The 25,627-nt window shown below is 43.2% G+C and overlaps 2 protein-coding genes across 3 annotated transcripts in view; one reads left to right on the plus strand and one right to left on the minus strand.

Annotated features, from left to right (window-relative positions):
* GPRC5B (G protein-coupled receptor class C group 5 member B) overlaps positions 1-25,627 on the plus strand; it is a 139,763-nt gene that overhangs the window by 86,369 nt on the left and 27,767 nt on the right. The window contains exon 4 of one of the 2 annotated variants that reach the window (XM_075317993.1): positions 1,910-10,606. The exons of the other annotated variant lie outside the window; for it this stretch is intronic. Within the exon in view, the coding sequence (XP_075174108.1) occupies positions 1,910-1,954 (45 nt within the window). The 3' untranslated portion in view covers positions 1,955-10,606. Of the gene's footprint in view, positions 1-1,909; positions 10,607-25,627 lie in introns of those variants that run through there. 2 annotated transcript variants of the gene reach the window in all.
* IQCK (IQ motif containing K) overlaps positions 19,375-25,627 on the minus strand; it is a 157,639-nt gene continuing 151,386 nt past the window's right edge. Inside the window, exon 9 of the mRNA XM_075317994.1 lies at positions 19,375-22,595. Coding sequence (XP_075174109.1) covers positions 22,486-22,595 — 110 coding nt within the window. The 3' untranslated portion in view covers positions 19,375-22,485. The remainder of the gene's footprint in view (positions 22,596-25,627) is intronic.

Raw genomic sequence — 25,627 nt, forward strand, 5'->3', positions numbered from 1 at the left:
TCCTCACTAAAAGATAGCCATATACAGAATTATTTACCTCTGCAGAGACAAATGTTCTAATATTTAGATTGACCAGGGAATCTGTCATCATTTTTTGCCTATGTAATCTGAGAGCAGCATCATATAGGGACAAAGACCCTGATTCCAGTGTTGTATCATTTACTGGACTGCTTGGTACAGTTTTGATCAAATCCCTGTTTTCTCTGCTGTAAATGTAGCAGTGCTATGAATTCTGAGCTCTGTATAATCCAAACCACACGAATATTTGACTTTCTGTGTACACTGCATAGGCAGAAAGCTGCCAATCAGTGGTGGGACTTAGTAACACTGAGCAGGAGGACTACTGGGCACGAGAGAATTAGTCCTCTGGATATAGTCTACTAAAATCTAAAGCATAAATATTAAAAGTGATTTTATTGAAACATCAACAAGCAGTGAGTGATATATCATTAAAATTAGGGTCTCTGCCCTATATAATGCTGTTCTCAAGTGAATTAGCAAAAACCTGCTGACAGATTCTCTATAATAGCAATTCAAACCATTGGCTAAATACTAAAAATTCAGTTTGCTCTTAGATTGCAGATACCTTCCTCACCTTGAAAGGTTTGCTTACCTGACACTCGCCAATCAAGAGGTTGCACATTTAGCTACTAGGCTGTGGTTCTCGTGAATGGCCTAGGAAGCCGTTTAGAAAAGCTTCCATAGATCCTTTGATTGGTAAGGGTCAGGTAGGTTTATTTTTGGGTTTGGAAGGGATAATTTTTGGACCAAAATGGCTCAAATTTTTGGTTCTTTGGTTTAGGGTTAGGCTGGCACCATAGATATGAGATATTTATCTGCAGATCATTGGCATATCGAGTTTATTTCAATAGCTACTCTTAAACCAGACAAGCATTTTCTTAACTACTTTGGTTTCCATTGAAGGGAATGTAGATTTATTGTTCTGACATGCTTGTGGTACATAAAGTTGCCAATTGGCTTGTTGGTCATCCAAAAATTCTAGTGTATGGGCGCCACAAATATCAAATTGTCAGGAAATCTGTGAATGGTCTGCAGATACATATGGTCTAAGAACAGATTTATACAGCATGGGGCCGATTCATCATTGCTTTTGCACTTTTTTTTAGTCTAGTTTTGTGTATTTTGCTCCTGTTTTTTGTGCCATATTCATCTTTTCATTTGCACCTTTTTTAAGTTACTTTTTATGTGTTTATCTGTTTTGTTTTTTTTTAGTTTACCATTGTTGGTGGAGTTTAGGCTTTCCAGTTGTTTTAGAGTCATCAACTATGGCTTTTTAGAAAGGTCACCAAATTTTTCTACGATTCTACTCTTGGATTTTTTCGTGCAGTTTTTCTGCAATATTGTGCAAAATGTTTGAGCTTTTTGTGCCAATAGGGTGCAAAAACAGTTAAAAAAAACCCTTTAAATTTGCGTTAAATTTATCAACATTGGCCATTTTGAAGATTTTGGCACACAATACGCAGCAAAGATACAAGACCAAAAAAACAAAGGTGAAAATGAAAATGATGAGTCGGGGCCTACAGCTGACAGTCGATAAGATAGAAGCAGAAAAATGCTACTTGTTGGGGTGGAGGTATAGTTAAAACACCTTATTAGATTGACCAGTCCCCAAATTCAAGAGTTGAGGTTCTGTAGTTAGATATGTAAGCCTAAATTTATCGTAATGTTGCCATAGTTAGAAGTTTCCAGAATTTGGATAATTTTTGGAACTATACCCTTGGATAATTTTTGGAACGATACTCATCCAAAATGTTTCACACAAGAACAGCTCCTCTCTGTGGACACCATAAAATGTATATAAAGGGTTTCTCGTAATCTCAATGCTAATTCTTGTATCTGAAATAGAGGTCAGGATTCTCAGCTATCCATTTGTTGTCCTTATTTCTAGATCCCAACTGCTCCTCCAAGTTACACTGGACGACATCTCTGGTGAAATGCATATAGGTTCCCGATTGACAGGTTTCCACCCTCTGGCCCTGTCTTTGGGAGGGAGGAATCAGTAGCAGGACACAGCCACAACACACCCAAGAGCTCTGGTAATCCTATCTAATAGGGTTTATCTGTACGTGAACAGCTGTGAACTCTTGAAATAACCACTAAAGAAGGATATTATCACCGTTAACGTGAAGTTGCTCCATGCACCCAACAAGATTCACTTTTACAGAACAACAACCGCTTTAAGATGGACAATACCACTTATAAGTCAAAGAACTCGTCTCCGGTGGCTTATTGAGCGCTCACCCTGTAAATCTAAATTCTAAATCCCAGCCATCACCACGGCTCTTCAGTGATCACAATCGGATTTCCACTGCTTGTAGGTTTAGGACGCTATTTTGATGAATCGGAGTGATGTACAAAGACCTTATTTCTGTGTAGAAGATATATATGTCTCTGCAAGGCTTCTGCTATGGCGCTTTATAGGGTCTTGTATTGAAATGATCAGATTGTGGCATCTTTATCACATACGAGAAACAGGTCTTCATAATTAAAGGGGTTTTCCATGACCTACCTTCCATTCACTTGTATAGGAAAGAGCTTGCAGTACCACATTTGGCTACTAGACTCAAAACTCAATGCTTCTTGTACCGACTTGCAGAATTATGAATACAGCTCTTGGCTTTAAAGGGGTTGTTGACTACTAGGACAACTCCTTCTGATTCCACTTGTTTGGCCTAGTTAAAATAAAAGACCCTGTACTCACCTCCCGTTCTAGTGATGTAGTTGTAAGCCAGGTACCGGGGTGGGATCTTTAGGATACAGCGAAGTCACAAATGGGAAATAAACATCTCCAACACTAGATCAACCAACTAAAGTTTTTTACTTCAATATGTAAGAGAGCAAAACTAAAATAAATGAAAACACTAAGGGAAGATCCACAGACACTCAGCCAAGAGGCCGAGACCTTTGTGCTGAACAGTGTGGTGCCCTACAATATGGATCAACTACAGTATATACACTGTGAGTGACCTAAATAATCCAGCCACCAATTACCTATTATACCTTGACCATAAAAGAATTAGATGGGTGTGTAATACGAGCCGCCCGCGGTACAGCACAACAACTTATAAACTTAAGATTCCACTGTTTCACCGCGACTTCCTTCTCCCCACCTTCAGACCAAAAGAGCAATCAACAGGAAGTTAATGGCAGCCGCAGTGTCACTTCCTGTTAACTCATTTTGTCCGAAGACGGGGACAGAGAAGACGGCAGTGATTGGACGCAGGGATCCTGTGATGTCACATTGTCACATACGCCCCAAACCACGATAACCAACAGCTGTGGAATGGGAAGGTGAGTACAGGGTCTTTTATTTTAACTGGGGGAAGCAAGTGGAATCAGAAGGGATTGTCCTAGTAGTGGACAACCCCTTTCATACAGAATTAATCCAAGAGAAGCAATGCAATGTATAGGACCACATAAATAGTACCTAGTAGTGGACAACCCCTTTAATACAGAATTAATTTAAGAGAAGCATAGCAATGTATAGGACCGCATAAATAGGACTGTTCACCGGTTGGACCATATTAAACTGTCCACATCATGGAACACTAACTGTAAAGCTAAATAAAATGTAGTTTTTAATTTTGTCCTCTCCATTGCAGCGATATCAGCATGCAAAGTTTAGATTATAATTTATAACTCTTAACAGGTGGTCACCAGAGGTTCCTCTAGGCATGTACTTTCTCCCCTGCATGACATTGACCAATCATAAGCAAAAGATATCATGCAGGGTGAAAACAAAAATGATAACACGTGCAGGAGCTCAAAAGAACTACAGAAGATGCCGTGTCCTGTGAGATGTCATGATGTGGCCATTAACAAATGCTCAGATTGTTGAAGGGTCTTCTTTAAAAAGTTGCTAAATTTTATATGTAAAAGATCCAATCTATAGATAGGCTATAGACTGTTTTAAAAGGGGTGTTCTAGAAATTTACATTGATGGCTGCTAGTTTGTGGGGCTTAGACTTCAAGCACTTTCTAGACCCTCTATGTTTGAGACAAAAAACTCCCCCACAAATTACATAACATTAAAATGACTTTATTTCAGAGAAGTAGTGTGCCAAATCAATCAATAGGAATTTCTGTAATAAAATGCATTTCAAACTAAATTAACAAAAATCAGTCAACAGAAATAGAGTAGGCGTCTTCCATCAAGTAACCAGAATTTCTCTTCAGTTGTTTCTTATGCGGGCGTCACACGAGACGATATATCGTGCGATATGTCGGCGGGGTCACGTCGGTAGTGACGCACATCCGGCATCGCCTGATATATCGTAGCGTGTGACAGCGGTGAACGAGCAGAAACACTCACCTTCTCGTTCATCGCTGACACGTCGCTCATTTTCTAAAAATCGCACGTCCTGCTGTTCATCGTTCCCGGGGCAGCACACATCGCTCCGTGTGACACCCCGGGAACGATGAGCACAGCTTACCTGCGTCCAGCCGGCAATGCAGAAGGAAGGAGGTGGGTGGGATGTTTATGTTCCGCTCATCTCCGCCCCTCCGCTTCTATTGGCCGGCTGCTGTGTGACGTCGCTGTGACGCCGAACGTCCCTCCCCCTTCAGGAAGTGGATGTTCGCCGCCCACAGCGAGGTCGCTCAGCAGGTAAGTACGTGTGACGGGGGTTTAACGACTTTGTGCACCACGGGCAACTAATTCCCCGTGACGCACAAATGACGGGGGCGGGTACGATCGCTCGTGCGATCACACGATAGATCCTATCTTGTGATGCCCGCATTAGTTGTATAGTTTTGGGGTAACTGAATGACAACCAATATGGATGCCAGTATTGGTGATGGTACCAAGCTTAAAGGGGTATTCCCATCTCCATGATCCTATCCCATTATGTAGTAGGTGTAATAATATTATTAGTAAAAACCTCCAATTAGAAATGTAGTGTAGTTCTATTGATATTGCCATGTCTCTTACCTTATGTGCAGGGCATTGCAACTTGGGTAGCTATGGTTACGACCACGAATAACTAACTGTCACTATATGAGTTGATGTAACCATAATACCTAAGCTACTGTAATGCCCTGCACATGAGGTAAGAGAGATGGCTAGAACTATACTACATTTCTAATTGGAGGTATTTGCTAATATTATTGTTATTATTATTATTATTATTATTATTATTACACCTACTACATATTGGAAAAGGATCTTGAAAATGGGAAGACCCCTTTAAAGAAAAATGGCAGCTGAGGATGTATCATTCAGGATTTAGGCAAATTTTTTCATTCAGAATTCTGGAGAAAATTGCGGTAACCCCTGTGGGAGTTGGAGTGGCACCTTATATTGGTTGTCTCCTAACTGTTCTACACACTGACATAGCAACTGGATAGAATTTTTAGGACTTTTATGGAACAATTCTTCTATTAATGGACAATTTTATGATTTTAATTAAAGGCATATGTCAGCAGGTTTTTGCTATGGAATCTGATAGCAGCATAATGTAGAGACATAGAGCCTGATTCCAGCGATGTGTCACTTACTGGGTTGCTTGGTGGAGTTTTGATATAATCCCTGTTTTTTCTGATGTAGATGTAGCAGAGCTAAGACGGCAGCTAAATAGGAAAGGGTTCTTTACAGTTAGAGCAGTCAGACTGTGGAATGCCGACCACAAGAGGTAGTAATAGCTGACACTATAACCGCTTTTAAAAGAGGGCTGGATGATTTCCTCAATACACACAACATTGTCGGTTATAACTGATTTTATGACAAAATATATACCGTAATTGGTGGAGGAAGGTTGAACTAAATGGACTGAGGTATTTTTTCAACCTATGTAACTATGTCTACTATGTAAGACTTCTGAACTGTGTATAATGCTGCCCGACACCCCTGATTGGCAGCTTCCTGTGTACACTGTGCATTGTCAGAGAGCTGCTAATCAGTGTTGGGGGCAGGGTTTCAAAGATTAGCTGGACTATTAGACCTAGTCCTGCAGTGCTAATCTCCTACTGATAAAACACTGATTGTATTGAAACTATTGTATAGCACACAGCTCAGTAAGTTACACATCATTGGAATCAGGCTCTCTTGCTCTATATTATGCTGCTCTCATCTTATTAGCAAAAACCTGGTAACAGATTGCCTTTAAGACTTTTGTGACAATAGTATAAGACAATGATAAACATTTGTAAATGTTCTGACTACTGTATATAATATAATCCCTTTGTACGGGCTGATTGGATCAGCAGGAGGCATGTCAAGATAGAGATATTTTTAATGGAAAAATGTTGAGTTTTTGAAAATTAACAAGTAATAATGTTTAGGGAGTGGGGGGTGCATAAAAGAGATGGAGGCTTCAAAGAAAAAAGAACAATGAGGCCCCCATTCTATGATGACCATCACGCAATTGCTAACAATTTAGGGAGCCACGGATTGGCCGATGGGATGGCTACTATAAATGTCATTGTTTGCAAGTGTAATAAACTAAAACTGCTATTAATACCAACCTATAAGAATAATATACCATAGTATATACCAACATAAGCAAATAAATGGAGGGACCTCCCTGGAGGAGTATATTATGTATTGGGGGGCAATGGGATAGCTATGGTTGTACATCTCGTCATCATTTACACTCTCATAATCTCCCCGCAGCCCATTATTTTTACCATGGTTTCATCGCATTAAAGTCACACATTACTTTCCGATCATTGGATTCACACATGGTCACTCATTCTCTCCGCGTTCCTACGAAGAATATAGTACTAGATTGTACGTCAGGGGCTTTTTTTAATTGTATTTGTTTCTGGCAAGAAATTAGTTGTCAAGGGGCACGGAAAACATTGCGGCTGAGGGAATGAAGCAAACCGTATCATGTGATAATGTCAAAAAATGTTGGGGGTAGGGAGGGTTAAATAGATCATTCTCTGCCTAGTACATTACATGGAGAGAAAGCAATAGGCGAGGATCGGGTCCGAAAATGGAGTCACTTTCAATTGATCCTATATTCTAAAATGTTAAAATTAGATCTGACTCCAATTCTGTTTTTTTCTTTTCGATTGCAGGGTTTATTTAAAGATTACTATGTACATTAAGGCTGAGTTCACATGTCCGGTAATCATCCTTTAGAAAAGATCCTAGGGAGATCCGTTGGCAAAATGATTTCTGACGGATCCGTTTTCACATTGGAGTCTATGGAGAACGGATCCGTTAACAGATTGCTATTTATCTTCCTTTTGTAACGGATCCTGTAAGAAAAGAAAACGGATCCTAAATAGCAATCCGATAACGGATCTGTCCTCCATAGACTCCAATGTTAAAAAAATGGATCCGCCAGACCTTAGTTCTTTAACAATGGACAAAAAAGTTGTGTTTTCAGAACTTTTTTTGCAGCAGATCTCTGCTGGATCCATTCTAACGGAGGATTACATGACATGTGAATTCATCTTTAAAGGGGTTGTCCACTTCTTTTACATTGATGGCTTGTCCTCAATGTCTGATTGGCCAGGGTCCGACAACCCGCACCCCTGCTGATCTAGCTGTTTTCGGTGGTGGAAGCAGGCAGCCGGAAATGCTCAGTTCCGGAGTTGCCCCGTCAACTGATAGCGGCCGCTGCCGGGTACTGCACATCTGCCTCCCATTCAAATCAATAGGAGGCGGATGTGCAATACCTGGCCACTATCAGAAGATGGGGCAGCTCTGGAACTGAGTATTTTTAGCTGCCGTCGCTGGCACCAAGAATAGCTGATCGGTAAGGGTGCCTGGTGTTGGACACCGGCCAATCAAACATTGATGACCTGTCATAAAGATAGGACATCAATGTTAAAGTAGTGGACAACCCCTTTAATTAATATCAGTCCTGTCTAGCAGGATCCATTATAATTTGTGGTTAGGCACAGCCTTGCTATTGCCTATATGTGTAAGGCCGGCCATACACATCAGACTGCTGTCGGCCAATGGTTAATCATCATTTGGCCGGCAGCCATCTTGGTCTTTTACTTTCTGTGTCCTATCTAGCAGTAGCTTATCTTTGGGATAACAAAATGATCGGCAGCCCGAAATTGGACTTACCCCAAGAATTAATTGTCCAGGAAACCCATACATACATACACATTGGGCTATCAGCCAAACTCGTAGATATCGGTAGGTTCGTCCAACATTTTGTGTATACAGCATGCCAGATCTTGTCTTCCTCTAGGACATTAGTGTAGAAGAGTCTGGCAACAGCTTATCAGTGATTGTGACACTGGCCATGTGGCTTGCACAGGTCACCAGTAATACAAGTAGTCATCAAGTTTTCCATTACCCTCCTTTACAACTCAGGGTACAGAAGTCCACATATCTGCTGTACCCCACCAAAAAAATATGTTTTAGACATAAGAACATAATTTGGCTATTATATAGCTGTACACGTAGTTCAGTATGGATGCACTGATGTGGGTGCCTTAGAAAGGACTGATAACGTCAATATTGGCCATCTATTAGGTAGCACTTACATATATCCAAAGATGACGACTTTCCTTGCACTATAAATTCCCCATGACTCGGTGCTCAGCACCTATACTTCCATATTGCACAATTAGGCTTTATAATCTTCGACAGGAACAACCGAGATTTGGGGATCATGTGGCAATAATGCAGTTTGTGATGCCACCAAAGCTGGGGTATTCATTTTTTCAAAAATAAATTCAACTGGAGAGACCTTTATATGACAACAAATTCTATTACTACTACAAATACAACTAAATACTGCAAAAAAATAGAAAAAAAAAGTTTCCCCAATGTATGGTAATAGATAGCCATACCATGGCCTGCTTCGATATTTAAAGGGAATCTGTCAGCAGGTTTTTGCTACCTCATCTGAGAGCAGCATGATGTGGGCAAAGAGATCCTGAATCCAATGATGTATCACTTAGATTGCTGGGTGCAGCCTTTCTGACACAATCAGAATTTTTAGACTTAGCCATGTAGCAGAGCTGAGAGAGCTGTCCCCTCCCACACAAGACTCTCAATAGAGATTGTACATTGACAGTGAGGTGTCACAGGAGGGGGCGTGCCGGACTGTGGTGAGTGTGTAGTCCAGGAATGATAATAACTAGGTGATAAAGCCTTTAGTCTAAGTAAACAAAAGCATACAGCCTGATCAAAGAGGCATAGTTGATTTCTGCTTTTTAACCCCTACCTCATGCTGTCCTCAGATTACATAGCTAAAGCCTGCCGACAGATTCCATATAAGGCACCAGTGCAAAAAAAACCCAAACATATTTCTTCTAGTATAGTATGACATACAGTATATATTACCCAGTATATATATATATATATATATATATATATATATATATATATATATATATATTTATTTTCATACACACACACACATGCACTGGGTAATTCATCCTGAGTTTTAGCCTTTGATATGTAGATGGTAGCGTATTTTAGTGTTTGTGCCAGAAGTCGGGGTTCACATACACTTACTTTTCCACTGTAAACTACGTCCCTTTGTTATCTCAAAGTAAAATTTTGCCCACAGTAATGTAATATCATGTGAACATGTCATCTAGTGGCTCCCATATAATTTTACCTAACCCTGGACAAAACACCGCCTGCTCTGGCCTACATTGGATAATAAACTCACATGACATGGCACGTTGCATCATTATGAACACAAAATGATAAATGAGGCCATAGTTTCTGTCATATGTAGTATATTAGGAAGTACAAAAATAAACCATGGCAAAAAAAAATGGCTGCTTAAAGAAGACCTGTTACCAGGTAAAAAGTGACCAGTTTTTGCTTCTATTTTATTCTTGCTGCTCCCCTGAGATTTTTAATTCCAAGGATATGGGCCTTTTTATTTGGTGCTAATTTTTATGGTCTTTTTCAAAAGGGCAGAGCTCACAGGATCCTCAGGGGTGTGGCTCACAGGATCCTCAGGGGCGTGGCTCACAGGATCCTCAGGGGCGTGTCTTTAGACTGCTGTGCATTATTTCCCTGTGAGACACACTTTCTTGTAAAGGCCTTTAAAAATTATAAATAAATAGGAAGGTACTAGAGATGGGCAAATAGTGAAATATTTGGATTTGGATTATGCTATCCAAATACCAAGTACTATTCAGTTTTCATCACAAATAATGAATCTAATGCAAGTCAATGGGGAACCCGAGTGATTTTCTTGAATATTTCCCAGAAAAATGCTCGGGTTTCCCATTGACTTGCCTGGTTAGTTATTGGTGATGAATATTGGAATAGTACTCGGTATTCGGATAGCATAATCCAAACCCAAATATTTCACTATTCGCCCCTCTCTAGAAGGCGCATATCTCTACTGTATAGTGGATTCCATTTGGATAAAATGGAAAACTCAGGGGAGCAGTGGGAATAAAATAAGAGCAAAATTGCCCACTTCTGACCCTATGACAAGTCATCTTAAGTGTGCACCAGTCATCACCACACGATAGACCCCATTACTAAACTAATATCTAACAGAAATCTGGCTTGTTGCCCATAGCAACCAAGCAGGCCACAACTTTCACTGTTTTCTGAAACCTGTAAAAAAATAATGGCTTAATCAGGTTGGTTGCTACGGACAACGAGGCCTGTTCTCCTGTGTTGTTAAATGGAGCCTATATATCAAAATCCCAATATTAAAGGGAGCCTGACCTATCAGTGACTGACGGCTATGTCTGTACGGACACTTATACAAAGAAAGCTGTCAATCACTGATAGGACCGCCCACTGGACTTTTTTGCTCTATAAAGTAATGCCTTCAGATTGAACTGTGACATGTTCATATTAAGAAAGTCAATACACACATTAATCCATACACGCTTCATATAGAGGTCAACACTTTATAATCGCCAACACATCCAAATTTTCATGAATGGGGCCTTAAAGGAGCCACATTTAGGCTTAGATGCCTTAAAAAAGGCATTTCTGTTTGATAAAGGGTCAGACTTAAAGGGAATCTGTCACCAGGTTTTTGCCACCTAATCTGAGAGGGGCAGAGATCCTGATTCCAGCGATGTGTCACTTACTGAGCTGCTTAGTGTAGTTTTGATAAAATAACTGTTTAACCAGCAGTAGATTATCATTACAGGACTACTTGGCATGCTGAAGGTAGTCCAGCCTATTCATGAGCTCTGTATAACTGCTAGATCTGCATCAGAAAAAAACATTGATTGTATAAAAATGACAGCATATAGCTCAATAAGTGACACATTGCTGGAATCAGGGTCCCTGCCTCTACCTTATGCTGCTCTCAGATGGTGAAGCAAAAAGCTGCTGACAGATTCCCTTTAAACAGTCCCATAACTAGGACCTCGGAGGACACAGTTTATGCTTATGTGCATTAAAAGGGACAGTTCTGTTTCCTACAGGGTGGGAGATTTCAATATGACAACGTATGAGGCTTGGATTGGAAAAAGGATGAATTGGATTAAATTATTCTGATGTGTTAAATATGATACCATGTATGTAAGCAAAGGATGAAAATAGTGTGTATATGATTATGTATAATTTACATAGGCGCTTGTACAAAAAGATCCGAAGCCTCAATGACACCTAGCTGTGTGATCGGCCATGATGGAATGTAATTATGGCGGACTAGTGGAACATTGCACCGTGTCGACTATACATTACATTCCCAAAAATCACGGCTGCTCGCTTGTGAGTCCATTTGCATGATTGCGGTACAATAAATCTATCCATGTAGCATTAATCATATCCTTCAATACTAAATTCTGACTTAACACTGGCTACGAGGGTAACTCACTTTTTGTATATAAGATGCTTTAATTTTCGGTTGTTAATATCTCATTTAATGTTTGTTGTATGTATTTGTACTTCATTTTGCAATGTTTTGTATGATTATTAGCATGTAGCACTGTTATTAGAACATGTATTACCGCATCGATCCTGACCCGGACGGTTCTCCCGTTACATCACAAATCTGATATCTACAGTATCTCAACTGGATGATAGCATTAGTCTACAGCCCCCCCACACCCATAGTCTACAGCCCCCCCACACCCACCATTAGGGGGTTGTATCACTGGATTAAAATCTAAGGTTTATTTCATTGGGTTTTGTCTTGCGCTAATTTAAAGGGTTATTTTTATTATATTTAATCAGTAAAGATTTACAGTTTCCTTGCAGGCTGGAACTACTCAATTGAGGAGCTTCACATCATAGCTCCAATGACAGAATAGTGTCCGTGACTGGGTATTGCATATCCGCCCCCAATTGACTCAAATGGGGTGTCGGATATGCAGTATCCAGCCGTGGCCACTATACAGTTGATGGAACGGTACGGTGCAGCTCCACATCTGAGTAGTTTTGACCGGTAGCAGGAAAAGCTGATCGGCGGGAGTGCCGGGTGTTGCATTCCCACTGATCGATCCTAAGGATAGATGATCGATATTAAAGTCCTGGACAGTCCTTTTAAATGAGATACCTCATAAAATGGACAATTACTTAAAGGGAACCTGTCATCACTTTTTCAGCCTATAAGCTGTGGCCACCACCAGTGGGCTCCTATATACATCATTCTTAAATGCTGTATATAAGAGCCCAGGCCGCTGTGTAGAACATAAAAAAACACTTTATAATACTCACCTATAAGGGTGGTGCCGTTCTCCAGGACCGGTGTCTCCCCTTTTGTCCATCTTGGTCTTCCTTATTCTGAAGCCGCAGTGCATGACGCTTCTACGTTGTATACACACTGCTCAGGGTAGATCAAAGTATTGCAGTGCACCTGCGCAGGACCAGCGAGTGTGTATGACGTAGATGCTTCATGCACCGCAGCTTCAGAATAAGGAAAACGAAAGATGGCCGAAAAGGGAGGCGCCGGTCCCGGAGAACGGTGCCACCCACCTGACTGTCGTGCACCGGAGCAACCTCCTAGGTGATTATTATAAAGTGTTTTTTACGTTCTACACAGCGGCCTAGGCTCTTATATACAGCATGGTAGAATGCTGTATATAAGAGCCCAATGGCGGTGGCCGCAGCTTATAGGCCCCAAAACTGGTGACAGGTTCCCTTTAACGCATTGGGTGAAATGGATGCACCCCCACCGGTCAGACAGTGATGACCTAATGACATTAATGTCTTGCACAACCCCATGCCAATCATAAGTAAAATATATTATATATATATATATATATATATATATATATATTACTGTATATATGACTCAACTATGTTATGGAATACTTTGTCTTCTTGTATTCTGGCATAAACTTGCAAGACGGAGGCCTTAGAACAGTCTTGACCTTCGTCTACCTACATTTAGTGTGTACATCTGGGGGTTTTCTGGTATATCCTCTAAATTTAAGACAAAAATAATGTGAACAGATCATTAACCAGGAGCCTATGAAAAATTGCTGACAAGCTCTGTGCTAACTGTAATATATAACTTTTTGAGATTAGGCAGTGGGTTTACTTGAAGCTTCTAGGCCTCAAAGCTCCCGTTATACGGTAACATCTACTGTCCTGGTCTTGTCTCTACAGAAGAAATGGCAGAAATTGGCTAATATTTAGATTTCTGTTGTCTTCTCTCGTTTGGAAGTAGCTTCATGATCACGTCATATGTGACCCACTGATCGGGTTTATGGATACAGATTACTTCTGGCTAAATCCGTCATAAGTCCTGCAAATGTTATGTCCCATAGTCCGAGTTAGTGATTATTAGGAATGTTTCCATCGGACCAGTCACGGGTCAGGGTCCCAACTGAACAGTGTGTATAACTAATCCAATAATCCAAAATGTAGTCAGAGATTCCCCAAAAAAGGGATCTGCTTATCTTCCAGAAAAATACCACTACACGTGTCCACAGCTTTTGATAATTCATCTCAATCTCACTAAATGAATACCAGACACATCCTATGGATAAGAGTGGCGCTGTTTCTGAAAAATAAAAGCAGATTCTTCTTTCTAATCCTGGATATCATCATGAGTTCATTGTAAAAAAAAATAGGCCACTGTCTAGGGTTGATTAAAATAGATAGAGAATCTGTCAGCAGGTTTTTGCCACCTAATCTGGGAGCAGCATAATGTAGGGGCAGATATCCTGACTCCAGTGATGTCACTTACTGAGCTGCTTAGTGTAGTTTTGATAAAATCACTATTTAATCAGCAGGAGATTATCATTACAGGACTACTTGGCGTGCTGCAGGTAGTCCAGCCTATTCATGTGCTCTGTATAACTGCTAGATCTGCAGCAGAGAAAATATTGATTTTATCAAAATGACAGCAAACAGCTCAGTAAAGGCCGCTTTACACGCTACGATATCGCTAAAGCGATGTGGTTGGGGTCACGGAATTTGTGACGCACATCCGGCCGCTTTAGCGATGTCGTTGCGTGTGACACCTATTAGCGATTTTGAATCGTCGCAAAAACGTTCAAAATCGCTCATCGGTGACATGCCCCCCTCTTCCCAATTATCGCTGCTGCTGCAGGTACGATGTTGTTTGTCACTCCTGCGGCAGCACACATCGCTCCGTGTGACACCACAGTAACGAGGAACCTCACCTTACCTGCGGCCGCCGGCAATGAGGTAGGAAAGAGGTGGGCGGGATGTTATGTCCTGCTCATCTCCGCCCCTCCACTTCTATTGGACGGCCGCTTAGTGACGTCGCTGTGACGCCGAACGAACCTCCCCCTCAGAAAGGAGGCGGTTTGCCGGTCACAGCGACGTCACTAGGCAGGTAAGTAGTGTGACGGGTCTGCGCGATTTTGTGCGCCACGGGCAGCGATTTGCCCGTGATGCACAAACTATGGGGGCGGGTACGCACGCTAGCGATCTCGCTAGCGAGATTGCAGCGTGTAAAGCGGCCTTTAGTGACACATCACTGGAATCAGGGTCTCTGTCTCTGCATTATGCTGCTCTCAGATGGGGAAGCAAAAACCCTGTGACAGATTCCCTTTAATGCCTTATTTTACTGAAAAACTTGCTTCTCCATTATCTATAATCAAGATGTCCTCAAAATTATAAATCAACTATATCGAGGTCACCCATTAAAGTAATATATAATTCAATAGGAATCAGTTAGCCGTTTTTGCTCCCCCTTCTAAGAGTAGCATGATGTAGAGGCAGGGACCCTGATTCTAGTGATGTGTCACTTACTGAGCTCTTTGCTACAGTTTTGATAAAATCACGGTTTTATCTGAAGATCTTAGAATGCAGAACTGTGTATGACCCTGCCCCCACTACTGATTATTGGCAGCTTTTGTGCATAGGCAGATAGCTGCTAATCAGTGGCGGGGGCGTGGCTATGAATATAGAGGACTTTATGGCAGGAGACAACTAGTCCTCTATTGATAATTTCTTGCTGATAAAACAGTGATTTTATAAAAACTGCAGCAAGTAGCCCAGTAAGTGAGACATCACTGGAATCATGGTGTCTGTCTGTACATTATGCTGGTGGCAAAAACCCATTATATGAGTCAGTTTCTGTGTACTGCAGGTCCATACTGACAATGATCTTCCATGGTTAAACACCTTCTGAAAAGATAATCTGCAGATGGAGAAATTCTGAAAAATAAATACCCTTTTTAATGAAGGTCCGAGAACCAAAAAGTGTTGTGATTCTGAAGTGGTTGACGAGTCCCACGTGTGGCGGTCATGTTCCAGTGCTTCTAAATATGTAATAATGGCAGTGTAGGCAGGTGTCGCCCATAAGACGTAGCACCCATTTGTTGCCAATGTGCGGCATGCCGTCGTTTTATACAAGTAGGCAAACAGCTCTTTATTTTTGCATCCATAAAAATGATTTATGATAGAGATATATTTATTACCTGCATTATTGGGTGTTTTCTATTGTTTTCTTCTGCTGCTGATTGTTAACTTACTGATATTCCTTCAAAGGGGCTTGTCTAGGATTGAAAAATTGTCCTGTTTTTTAAAACAGCGTGACTCTTGTCCGTAGGATTTCTTAGGACATCTAGAGATTAAAGCTCATTCCCATTTAAATCTTGATGAGTTGCAATACCAACGATGACCTATAGGCAACGGTGGCGCTGTTGCAAAAAAAAAATATTCTAAAAAAAAAGGCATTTTTCTAACCCTGGACAATCCTATTAAGTCTGATTGAACTTGCAGACAATCATAGATATTTCTGTAATTACTTTATGATAAGCCTTTAAGTAGCAAAGGAAACACGAAAAGGTTGTATAGTAAGGGAAATGTTTTATTTTCAATATGCTGTTAACAAAAAATAAAGATTTTACCATAAATCTGTTTTGTGGTTCTCTTTGTATTGTGTCGCGATGTCCGTGTCACACGTAACTACATATTGAAATCTTGCTCGGAAGAAGTAACCCATTAATTACACTTGGCATGTACCGTTATGACAGGTAATTACAGCATCATTAATGCATTTATACATGAGAAATACACATTTTAAGGTAAATGTATTCCATGTGTGCACTCCCCCTGCAAGATACATTGGGAGCGTTTAGTGATGTATGTTGTAACATTCCCAAAGGTGACCATTAACCGGTTGGGAGGCCAAAATGTTAGGAGATGTCCGTATGTACTGCGTGAGACACGCGTTCAGACGACGGGCGTTTGACACACTACAAATACACCACAAACAAAGGGACATTTTAACAATGGAGGACACTATGGCTAGGGAGAGGGGTGAGGGGACATCTCCTGAACTCACCTCAAGCTATTACCTGAGCTCCCTAGCGTCGTTGAGCTGGATACCTCTCTAGCCCTGCAAACACCCTGGCTAGAGAAATGGCCGGTGGGAGACACTAGTCCCACCTCTGCACTAATAAACACTCAGGGAAAGGAGAGACAGACAGGGAATAAACAGAAGGATACAAACACCAAATTTTCCGGCAGCAGACAGACTCCAAAGTAGCAGATGGATGGGCACAGGACAAATCTTCAGCAGCTCCTTCCACCAGGATGGCCAGAGTAGAATGCATTCTAACAACAGATTGCTGTTGTTAGAATGCATTCTACTCTGGCCATCCTGGTGGAAGGAGCTGCTAGGAAAACTCCACTAAATGGGCGTGGGCTCTAAGTAGCTACAGTTGACCTGCACTGCTATGAGCTGCTGGCAATACAAACTAACATTAACTCATGAGACGCTAAAGGAAAGGAAACTTTGTTTAAATGAGGAGTCTAGATGGAGATGGGAGGCTCCAGTCCTAAGGCTGTCACTAATCTCAAAATAGCAGGGAGATAACTGTGACACAAGTGTGCTCTTTAAGCCTCCATTAGGCCAGTATGTGTCTGTATACTCTTGTACTGCAGCAAACTGCACTTTCCTATACAGAGGGACACTTGAGAGAAACGTATACCATGCCGCTAATTTTTTTTTTTTTTACAATAGGTCCCCATTACCTAGTCATCAATCCTGACTGTAGCCACCATCATGTGCTTACCTTCTGAGCAATGACCATAAATGTATTGTGTACCTAGCATAAAGACCTCCATACACGTGGCACATCTTCAGCCGATTGTTCAGCCAATAGCCATCTTAGCCGATCCTCAAATACACAGAAGCGCTTGTTTGACTGAGCGCTCCAGTGTTCTCTATGAGAAATCTGCCGATTGACATGTTTGCTGGGAGAACAAAGGAATCAGCACTCAAAAATCGGTCCGACAACATATTTCCTGACGATCAGTTGGTTATATTCCAGAGTACTCCACATTTTTCTTATGTAAATGAATGATTAAACTCTTCACGAAGTATGATGTAAATTTACGTCATATACCGGGCCTTTGATCCGGGCTTGCATGCCGAGGTCACATCTTTCCCGGCAGATGATGGCTGAAGTATTCAGACATCACCTGCCTCTAGCACGGCTGTTAACATGTTAAATATGGGCATGGGTTAGTGTTCACAGGAGATTGTGATATTAGCTATACATAGCAGTGCTGATGCAGTTGTATGTATAGCACAAGTGGTCAGACGATTGCAGCCTCAACCCAACGGGATAAGTAAATACATTAAAGCCCGAGCCTGTTTTCACCCCCCTGACCAGGCCAATTTTTTCCAATTCTGAACAGTGTAACGGTATGAGTTAATAACTCTGGAACGCTGCAATGGATTCCAGTGATTCTGTTTTTTTTGTGACATATTGTATTTTATGTTAGTGGGAAATTTAGGACGATATTTTTTTGCTTTTATTTGTGAAAATATGGGAAATTTGTCAATTTTCAAACTTTTAATTTTTATGAAAATTTAAAAATATTCCCAGTATGTTTTTTTAATAAGATATAACCTTTAATAATATATTAAAAATAGGGATATGCAACAATATACCTTAAGATATACAACAAAATACAAAAACACAGTGCAATAGAAAAGAAGCAAACCCCCCAGGGCCACCACCAAGGCCTAAAGTGCCCTAGATACAGTCCTCTACCTACCAATGGAGGTTTAGCACTCTATATAGCACCCAGTGGGCCCCCGTTCTATGGAAGCTATCCCTTGCTATCCCTATTCTTGGTACAGCCAAAGTAAGTGGCCCAGGACTCAAGGTACAACAAAAGGCTCAATAATTATTAGTATACATACAGCACCCAAACTCTAAATTCGGACACTGATTTTTTTTTTAAAAGTCCGTGTTCGGTATCAACCTCGAACTTTACAGTTCGGCTTCGCTCATCTCTATTTAAGATCTATGGGCCGGACACTGATCTCCTTCAGAATCTGCCCCAGAGCTTATTTTTAATACAAAGAGGCGTTTCCAGTGAAAGACATGTAGATCAGGAGAGCAGACTGTCAGTCATTACATGTCTCACACTGGTAACGCCTCCTTTTATTTATAATAAGCTTTTAGATGCAGATTCTCCGGGTGATCTATGTCCAGCCCATAGCTCTCAACAGCTCATTTACATATTAAAAACAAACAAACATGGATTTCTCTGGAATAAGACATCAGATTGCAGATATTAAGGTATCATTTTATTCAGCTTCCTATATCCTACATGTCCATATAGTCTATTTAGGACAGGGGTGGGGAACCTCCGGCCCACGAGCCGCATGCGGCCCGCCATGACCTTTTCTGCGGCCCCCGGGCAGATTCCCGGGGGCAGCCGTGCTACGGCCGACGCTGAGGTCTTACCAGTCGCCGGCCCTTTAAATCTCCACATGCGCTGCTTGCGCACACCAATGAGCTCTTTCGCTGGCAGGTGCCAGCATGCTCAGGACTTACTTTGTGGGCGGGTTTAGTGCACTGCGCTTCCGTCCCACAGCAGCTTTACCGCTTCCAGCATTGTGCCGCCTGCTTCCTGGCGCTTGTGTGCTGCCCCCTAGTGATGCCTGTGCCCCCCTAGTGATGCCTGTGCCCCCCTAGTGATGTCCATGCCACTCTAGTGCTCTGTTCCCCCCCCCCAGTTCCGTCTGTGCCCCACAACAATGCTTATGCCTCCCAGTGACCTAGTAATGTCTGTTCGCCAGCCCCTCCTGTCATGTATATGCCCCCAGCGTCTCCTGTGATATGTATGCCCCAACCCCTCCTGTGATATATACATCACATTGGAGATGCTAGGGCCATACATATCACAGGAGAGGCTGTGGTATATACATCACAGGAGCGGCTGGGGCGCATATACATCACAGGAGGGGCTGGAGGAATATTTCTCACAGAGGGGGGCTGGGAGCATATATCTCACAGGTGGGCCTGGGAGCATATATCTCACAGAAGGAGCTGGGAGCATATATCTCACAGGAGGGGCTGGGATCATATATCTCACAGGAAGGGCTGGGAGCATATATCTCAGGAGGGGCTGGGAACATATCTCACAGGAGGGGCTGGGCGCATATACATCAAAGGAGAGGCTGAAAGCATATACATCACAGGAGGGGGCTGGGGGCATATACATGTCTCCAGCCCCTCGTGTGATGTATGTGCCCCCAGTGTCTCCTGTGATGTATATACAGCAGTCCCAGCGTTTCCTGTGATATATATACAGCAGTCCCAGCGTCTCCTATGTGATGTATATGCCAACAGCCCCTTCAGTCATGTAAGTGCCTCATGTGATTTATATACACTACTCCCTGTGTCTGTTATGTAATATATATGGTCTACCAATCTTATTATCACAAAGAGTTGCCTGTGCTCCAGACCGTGACAAACCTGGAAAAGCAGCTGTGAGAAGCAACATAAGTATCACCGAATATCACAGCCGCACCAAAGAGAAGCAGCTCCGGCCATCACTGTAGGAGTGAGTTAATTAACTGTTTCACCAAATATAGCAGGGTCATTTTCACATTGATAATTTTGTGCGGCCCCCGAAGGTTGGCAGAAATTTCCAAATGGCCCCCGGCAGTAAAAAGGTTCCCCACCCCTGATTTAGGAGGATTGATCCTACTGAGATTCCCTTTAAGTCACATGTTTCAGTAACTCTTCCGTTCCTTTATGTTATCTCGTCAGGTTTCTGCAAAAAACTGGCAACTTTAAAATGAAGAATCAGATAATATTTAATATAATTGAGTTAATGAGTTATCAAACTTTACGGATTAACAGAAGCACAGTAAAAAACAACACAAAAAAAAGAAATAAAAAATCCTCAGTGGAGACCAGTGACCCAAAGAAAGTTAGTGTAGGGCCCAGAATAACAAGATTCTGGAATAACTTGGCTCAAAGTTCAGTTAGTGGCCTCTCTCCTGATATATCTGCTTTAGTAAACTATTAAAAAGTATTGCCCATGGAATAACAATCTTTTCTTATACCCATTCCTGTTATTCCTACTGGAAATGCATGAATAGATTGACAAATGGGCATTACTCTTTACCCTATACAGTCTATCGGCAATGATTGGATAAGGTCCAATCAGGAGGAATTGTCACATTTGGTTGACAGTTTCTTCATACTTTTCCCAAAGGATTAACAGAGGAATATTATATTGCACGGTTCTTTGAGAAGATTTTACAGAACTGACATTTCAATTATTTTTAATAAATTATTTACAAAAATAGACATGTCAGGAAACGCTTTAACTTCAGTAACACCCACAATCATTTCCCTAACGTGCCCATGTTTGTGATGAGACAGACAGACAAATCATCTGACAGCAGCTTATATCCCTGGGGGTCAAAATATCTTAAAACTGAACTTGGACCGAGTGCTGATCCGGCTGTCAGTAACTGTCGGGGAACGGTTACAGCTAAAGTTCACTATGTACTAAGTGGTAACTGAATCCGCACCGACTGTGCCTTTATGACAATGCTGGAGGCTGCTGGGAGGAATAAAGTTCATTTCTTCCCAGAAGCTGCACTTTCAGTGTCGCGGACGCACAGCTTTAGGGCTCGCTCACACTGGCGCATAACACAGTTCCCTCTATTTTCTATTGCATGAGATTCCAGAATATTATATCTTTATGTCCTGGACTAGGAAAAATACCAAATGATTAGATACCATATACACAGGCCGCAACTCTATGACTGAAAGCTGGAGGCTGCTGGGAGGAAAAAAGTTAATTTCTTCCCAGAAGCTGCACTTTCATTGCGGCGATCACACAGCTTTAGGGCTCGCTCACACTGGCATATAACACGGTTCTCTTTATTTTCTATTTTATGAGATTCCAGAATACCATATCTTTATGTCCTCGGCTAGGAAAAATACCAAATGATTAGATACCATCTACATTGGCCGTGCCTCTGTGACTGAAAGCTGGAGGCTGCTGGGAGGAATAAAGTTAATTTCTTCCCAGAAGCTGCACTGTTAGTGCGCTCACACTGGCGTATACAACAGTTCCCTTTATTTTTTATTTTATGAGATTCCAGAATACCATATCTTTATGTCCTGGACAAGGAAAAATAGCCAAATGATTAGATACCATATACACAGGCCGCAACTCTATGACTGAAAGCTCGAGGCTGCTGGGAGGAAAAAAGTTAATTTCTTCCCAGAAGCTGCACTTTCAGTGCAGCAGACGCACAGCTTTTGGGCTCGCTTACACTAGCATATAACACGGTTCTCTTCAGTTTCTATTTTATGAGATTTCAGAATACCATATCTTTATATCCTAAACTAGGAAAAATACCAAATGATTAGTTACCATATATACAGGCCGTGCCTCTATGACTGAAAGCTGGAGGCTGCTGGGAGGAATAAAGTAATTTTCTTCCCAGAAGCTGCACTTTCAGTGCAGTGGACACACACCTTTTGGGCTCGCTCACACTGGCGTATAACATGGTTCCCTTTATTTTCTATTTTGAGATTCCAGAGGACCATATCTTTATGTCCTGGACGAGGAAAAATACCAAATGATTAGATACCATATACACAGGCTGTGCCTCTATGACTGAAATCTGGAGGCTGCTGGGAGGAATAAAGTGCATTTCTTCCCAGAAGCTGCACTTTCAGTGTGTCAGACGCACAACTTTAGGAGTCGCTCACACTGGCGTATAACACGGTTCCCTTTATTTTCTATTTTGAGATTCCGGATGACCATATCTTTCTTTATGTCCTGGACTAGGAAAAATACCAAATGATTATATACCATATACATGTCCGATGACTAGTAGTTAACTATTTCTTCACTTATATCACTGTTGCTGCGTTCTGAGGAGTTGGCGACGCCACGTGAAAAGAGGTTTTGGCATCATCTGATGTGGAGCCCGAGTCCTCCGGATGGTCCAGTTCTTTTTCCACTGCACAAGACACAATGAACAAACCAGGTCATGTTTATGTGTTTAGACTTGTGATTATTCTCTAATTATAAAAGTTAAAATGGTTTTATTGAGGCCGGAGCTCGGAGAACAGAATAAACAGGACATCCTGTACCAGAGGCACAATTATCAATTGACAAAACCTCCCGGTATACCCTGCGGCCAGCCGCGGTATCTTGCTGAGTCGGTGTACACATTGAAATAATGACCACGTCACGGCTGAAATCTATCAATTGACAACAAACTAAACAGTTTGGTAAATGATGTGGAAGAGGCAGACAATGCAAGAGCCTTCTAAACATGATACTTTAGACAAGGTCAACAATGGAGCCCGGCCCAATATAAATGGTAGCTAAGCGTCCTTTCAGCAATTCCATGCTTTGCTTTGGCAACACATATCATAATTACAGATCTCCAACAACTGATTCCTGCTCATATATAAAATAAGTCAGTGAATGCAGTGGTTACCATGAAGGGATAGCATAACAGGCTGAGATTAATCCTATTATAACATTAAATGGCTTTCAATAAGCTACGGATATACACAGTGGCGTAACTAGAGTTTGATGGGCCCTGATGCGAAATTTGGACCGGGGCCCCCCTCTACGTACCCCGACACTTAGGGTACGGGATAATGACACTGACACTCAGTGTACAGGATAATGACGCTGACACTTGGCTTTTACCCACAGCACCCAGGTTTCCCATGATCTGAAATCCCTCTATCAGCACCCAGCTTTGCTATGTTCTGATATCCATCTTGTCCTCGGCACCCAGCTTCCCCATGCTCTGCTACACATCTTACCCTCAGCACCCAGCTTTCCCATATCACAGCATGGGAAAGCTGGGTGCTGAGAGAAGATGTACAGCAGAGCATGGGAAAGCTGGGTGCTGAGAGAAGATGTACAGCAGAGCATGGGAAAGGTGGGTGCTGAGAGAAGATGTACAGCAGAGCATGGGAAAGGTGGGTGCTGAGAGAAGATGTACAGCAGAGCATGGGAAAGGTGGGTGCTGAGAGAAGATGTACAGCAGAGCATGGGAAAGCTGGGTGCTGAGAGATGTATAGCAGAGCATGGGAAAGCTGGGTGCTGAGGGAAGATGTATAGCAGAGCATGGGAAAGCTGGGTGCTGAGGGAAAGAGCCTTTTCCCCTTCACCACAAAACATTACCATCCCCTGCTTGTATCTTTGTCCCCCTTGTATATAGTTCTCCAAATACTATAATGGCCCCCACATAGCCTTCCATATAGTATAAAGGGTCCCACATAACCCGTCATATATTAGAATGCACTCCCATAGTCCTCCATGTATTACAATGCATTTCCCATAGTTCTCGATGTATTATAATTCACCCCATAGTTCTCCATATTTTATACTGCACCACAGTCCTCCATGTTTTATAACCCCCATAGGCCATGTATAAGGTAGGCTCCATAGTCCTTCATGTATTATAATGCAGCCCCATAAATCATCATATTGTATTATGCAGCCCCATACTCTTCCATGTATAATGCACCCCTATATTCCATGTATAAGGTGTCCTTCATTTTGTATAATGCAGCTCCATAGACCTCCATGTATAATGCACCCCTAGTCCATGTATAAGGTGTCCTTCATGTTTATTATGCAGTCCCATAGACCTCCATGTATCATGCAGCCAGCCCCCCCCAGGGCCTCAATGTGTCATGCAGCCAGCCCCCCCAGGTGTCATGCAGCCAGCCCCCCCAGGGCCTCCATGTATCATGCAGCCAGCCCCTCCAGGTATCATGCAGCCAGCCCCCCCAGGTGTCATGCAGCCAGCCCCCCCAGGGCCTCCATGTGTCATGCAGCCAGCCCCCCCAGGTGTCATGCAGCCAGCCCCCCCAGGGCCTCCATGTGTCATGCAGCCAGCCCCCCCAGGGCCTCAATGTGTCATACAGCCAGACCCCCCCCTGGGCCTCAATGTGTCATGCAGCGAGCACCCCCAGGGCCTCTGTGTCATGCAGCCAGCCCCCCAGGGCCTCTGTGTCATGCAGCCAGCCCCACCAGGGCCTCCATGTGTCATGCAGCCAGCCCCCCCAGGGGTCATGCAGCCAGCCCCCCCAGTGCCTCTATGTGTCATGCAGCCAGCCCCACCAGGGCCTCCATGTGTCATGCAGCCAGCCCCCCCCCCCCTGGGCCTCCATGTGTCATGCAGCCAGTACCCCCAGGTGTCATGCAGCCAGCCCCCCCAGGGCCTCTCTGTCATGCAGCCAGCCCCACCAGGGCCTCCATGTGTCATGCAGCCAGGGCCTCCATGTGTCTTGCAGCCAGCCCCTCCAGGGCCTCCATGTGTCATGCAGCCAGCCCCCCCAGGTGTCATGCAGCCAGCCCCCCCAGGGCCTCTATGTGTCATGCAGCCAGCCCCACCAGGGCCTCCATGTGTCATGCAGCCAGCCCCCCCCCCCCCGCCTCCATGTGTCATGCAGCCAGTACCCCCAGGTGTCATGCAGCCAGCCCCCCCCCTTTGGGCCTCCATGTGTCATGTAGCCAGTACCCCCAGGTGTCATGCAGCCAGCCCCCCCAGGGCCTCTGTGTCATGCAGCCAGCCCCACCAGGGCCTCCATGTGTCATGCAGCCAGCCCCCCCCCCCCTGCCTCCATGTGTCATGCAGCCAGTACCCCCAGGTGTCATGCAGCCAGCCCCCCCCCCCTTTGGGCCTCCATGTGTCATGCAGCCAGTACCCCCAGGTGTCATGCAGCCAGCCCCCCCAGGGCCTCTGTGTCATGCAGCCAGCCCCACCAGGGCCTCCATGTGTCATGCAGCCAGGGCCTCCATGTGTCTTGCAGCCAGCCCCTCCAGGGCCTCCATGTGTCATGCAGCCAGCCCCCCCAGGTGTCATGCAGCCAGCCCCCCCAGGGCCTCTATGTGTCATGCAGCCAGCCCCACCAGGGCCTCCATGTGTCATGCAGCCAGCCCCCCCCCCGCCTCCATGTGTCATGCAGCCAGTACCCCCAGGTGTCATGCAGCCAGCCCCCCCCCCCTTTGGGCCTCCAT

The sequence above is a fragment of the Anomaloglossus baeobatrachus genome, chromosome 7 (genome assembly GCF_048569485.1).
Source record: "Anomaloglossus baeobatrachus isolate aAnoBae1 chromosome 7, aAnoBae1.hap1, whole genome shotgun sequence".
Lineage (NCBI taxonomy): Eukaryota > Metazoa > Chordata > Amphibia > Anura > Aromobatidae > Anomaloglossus > Anomaloglossus baeobatrachus.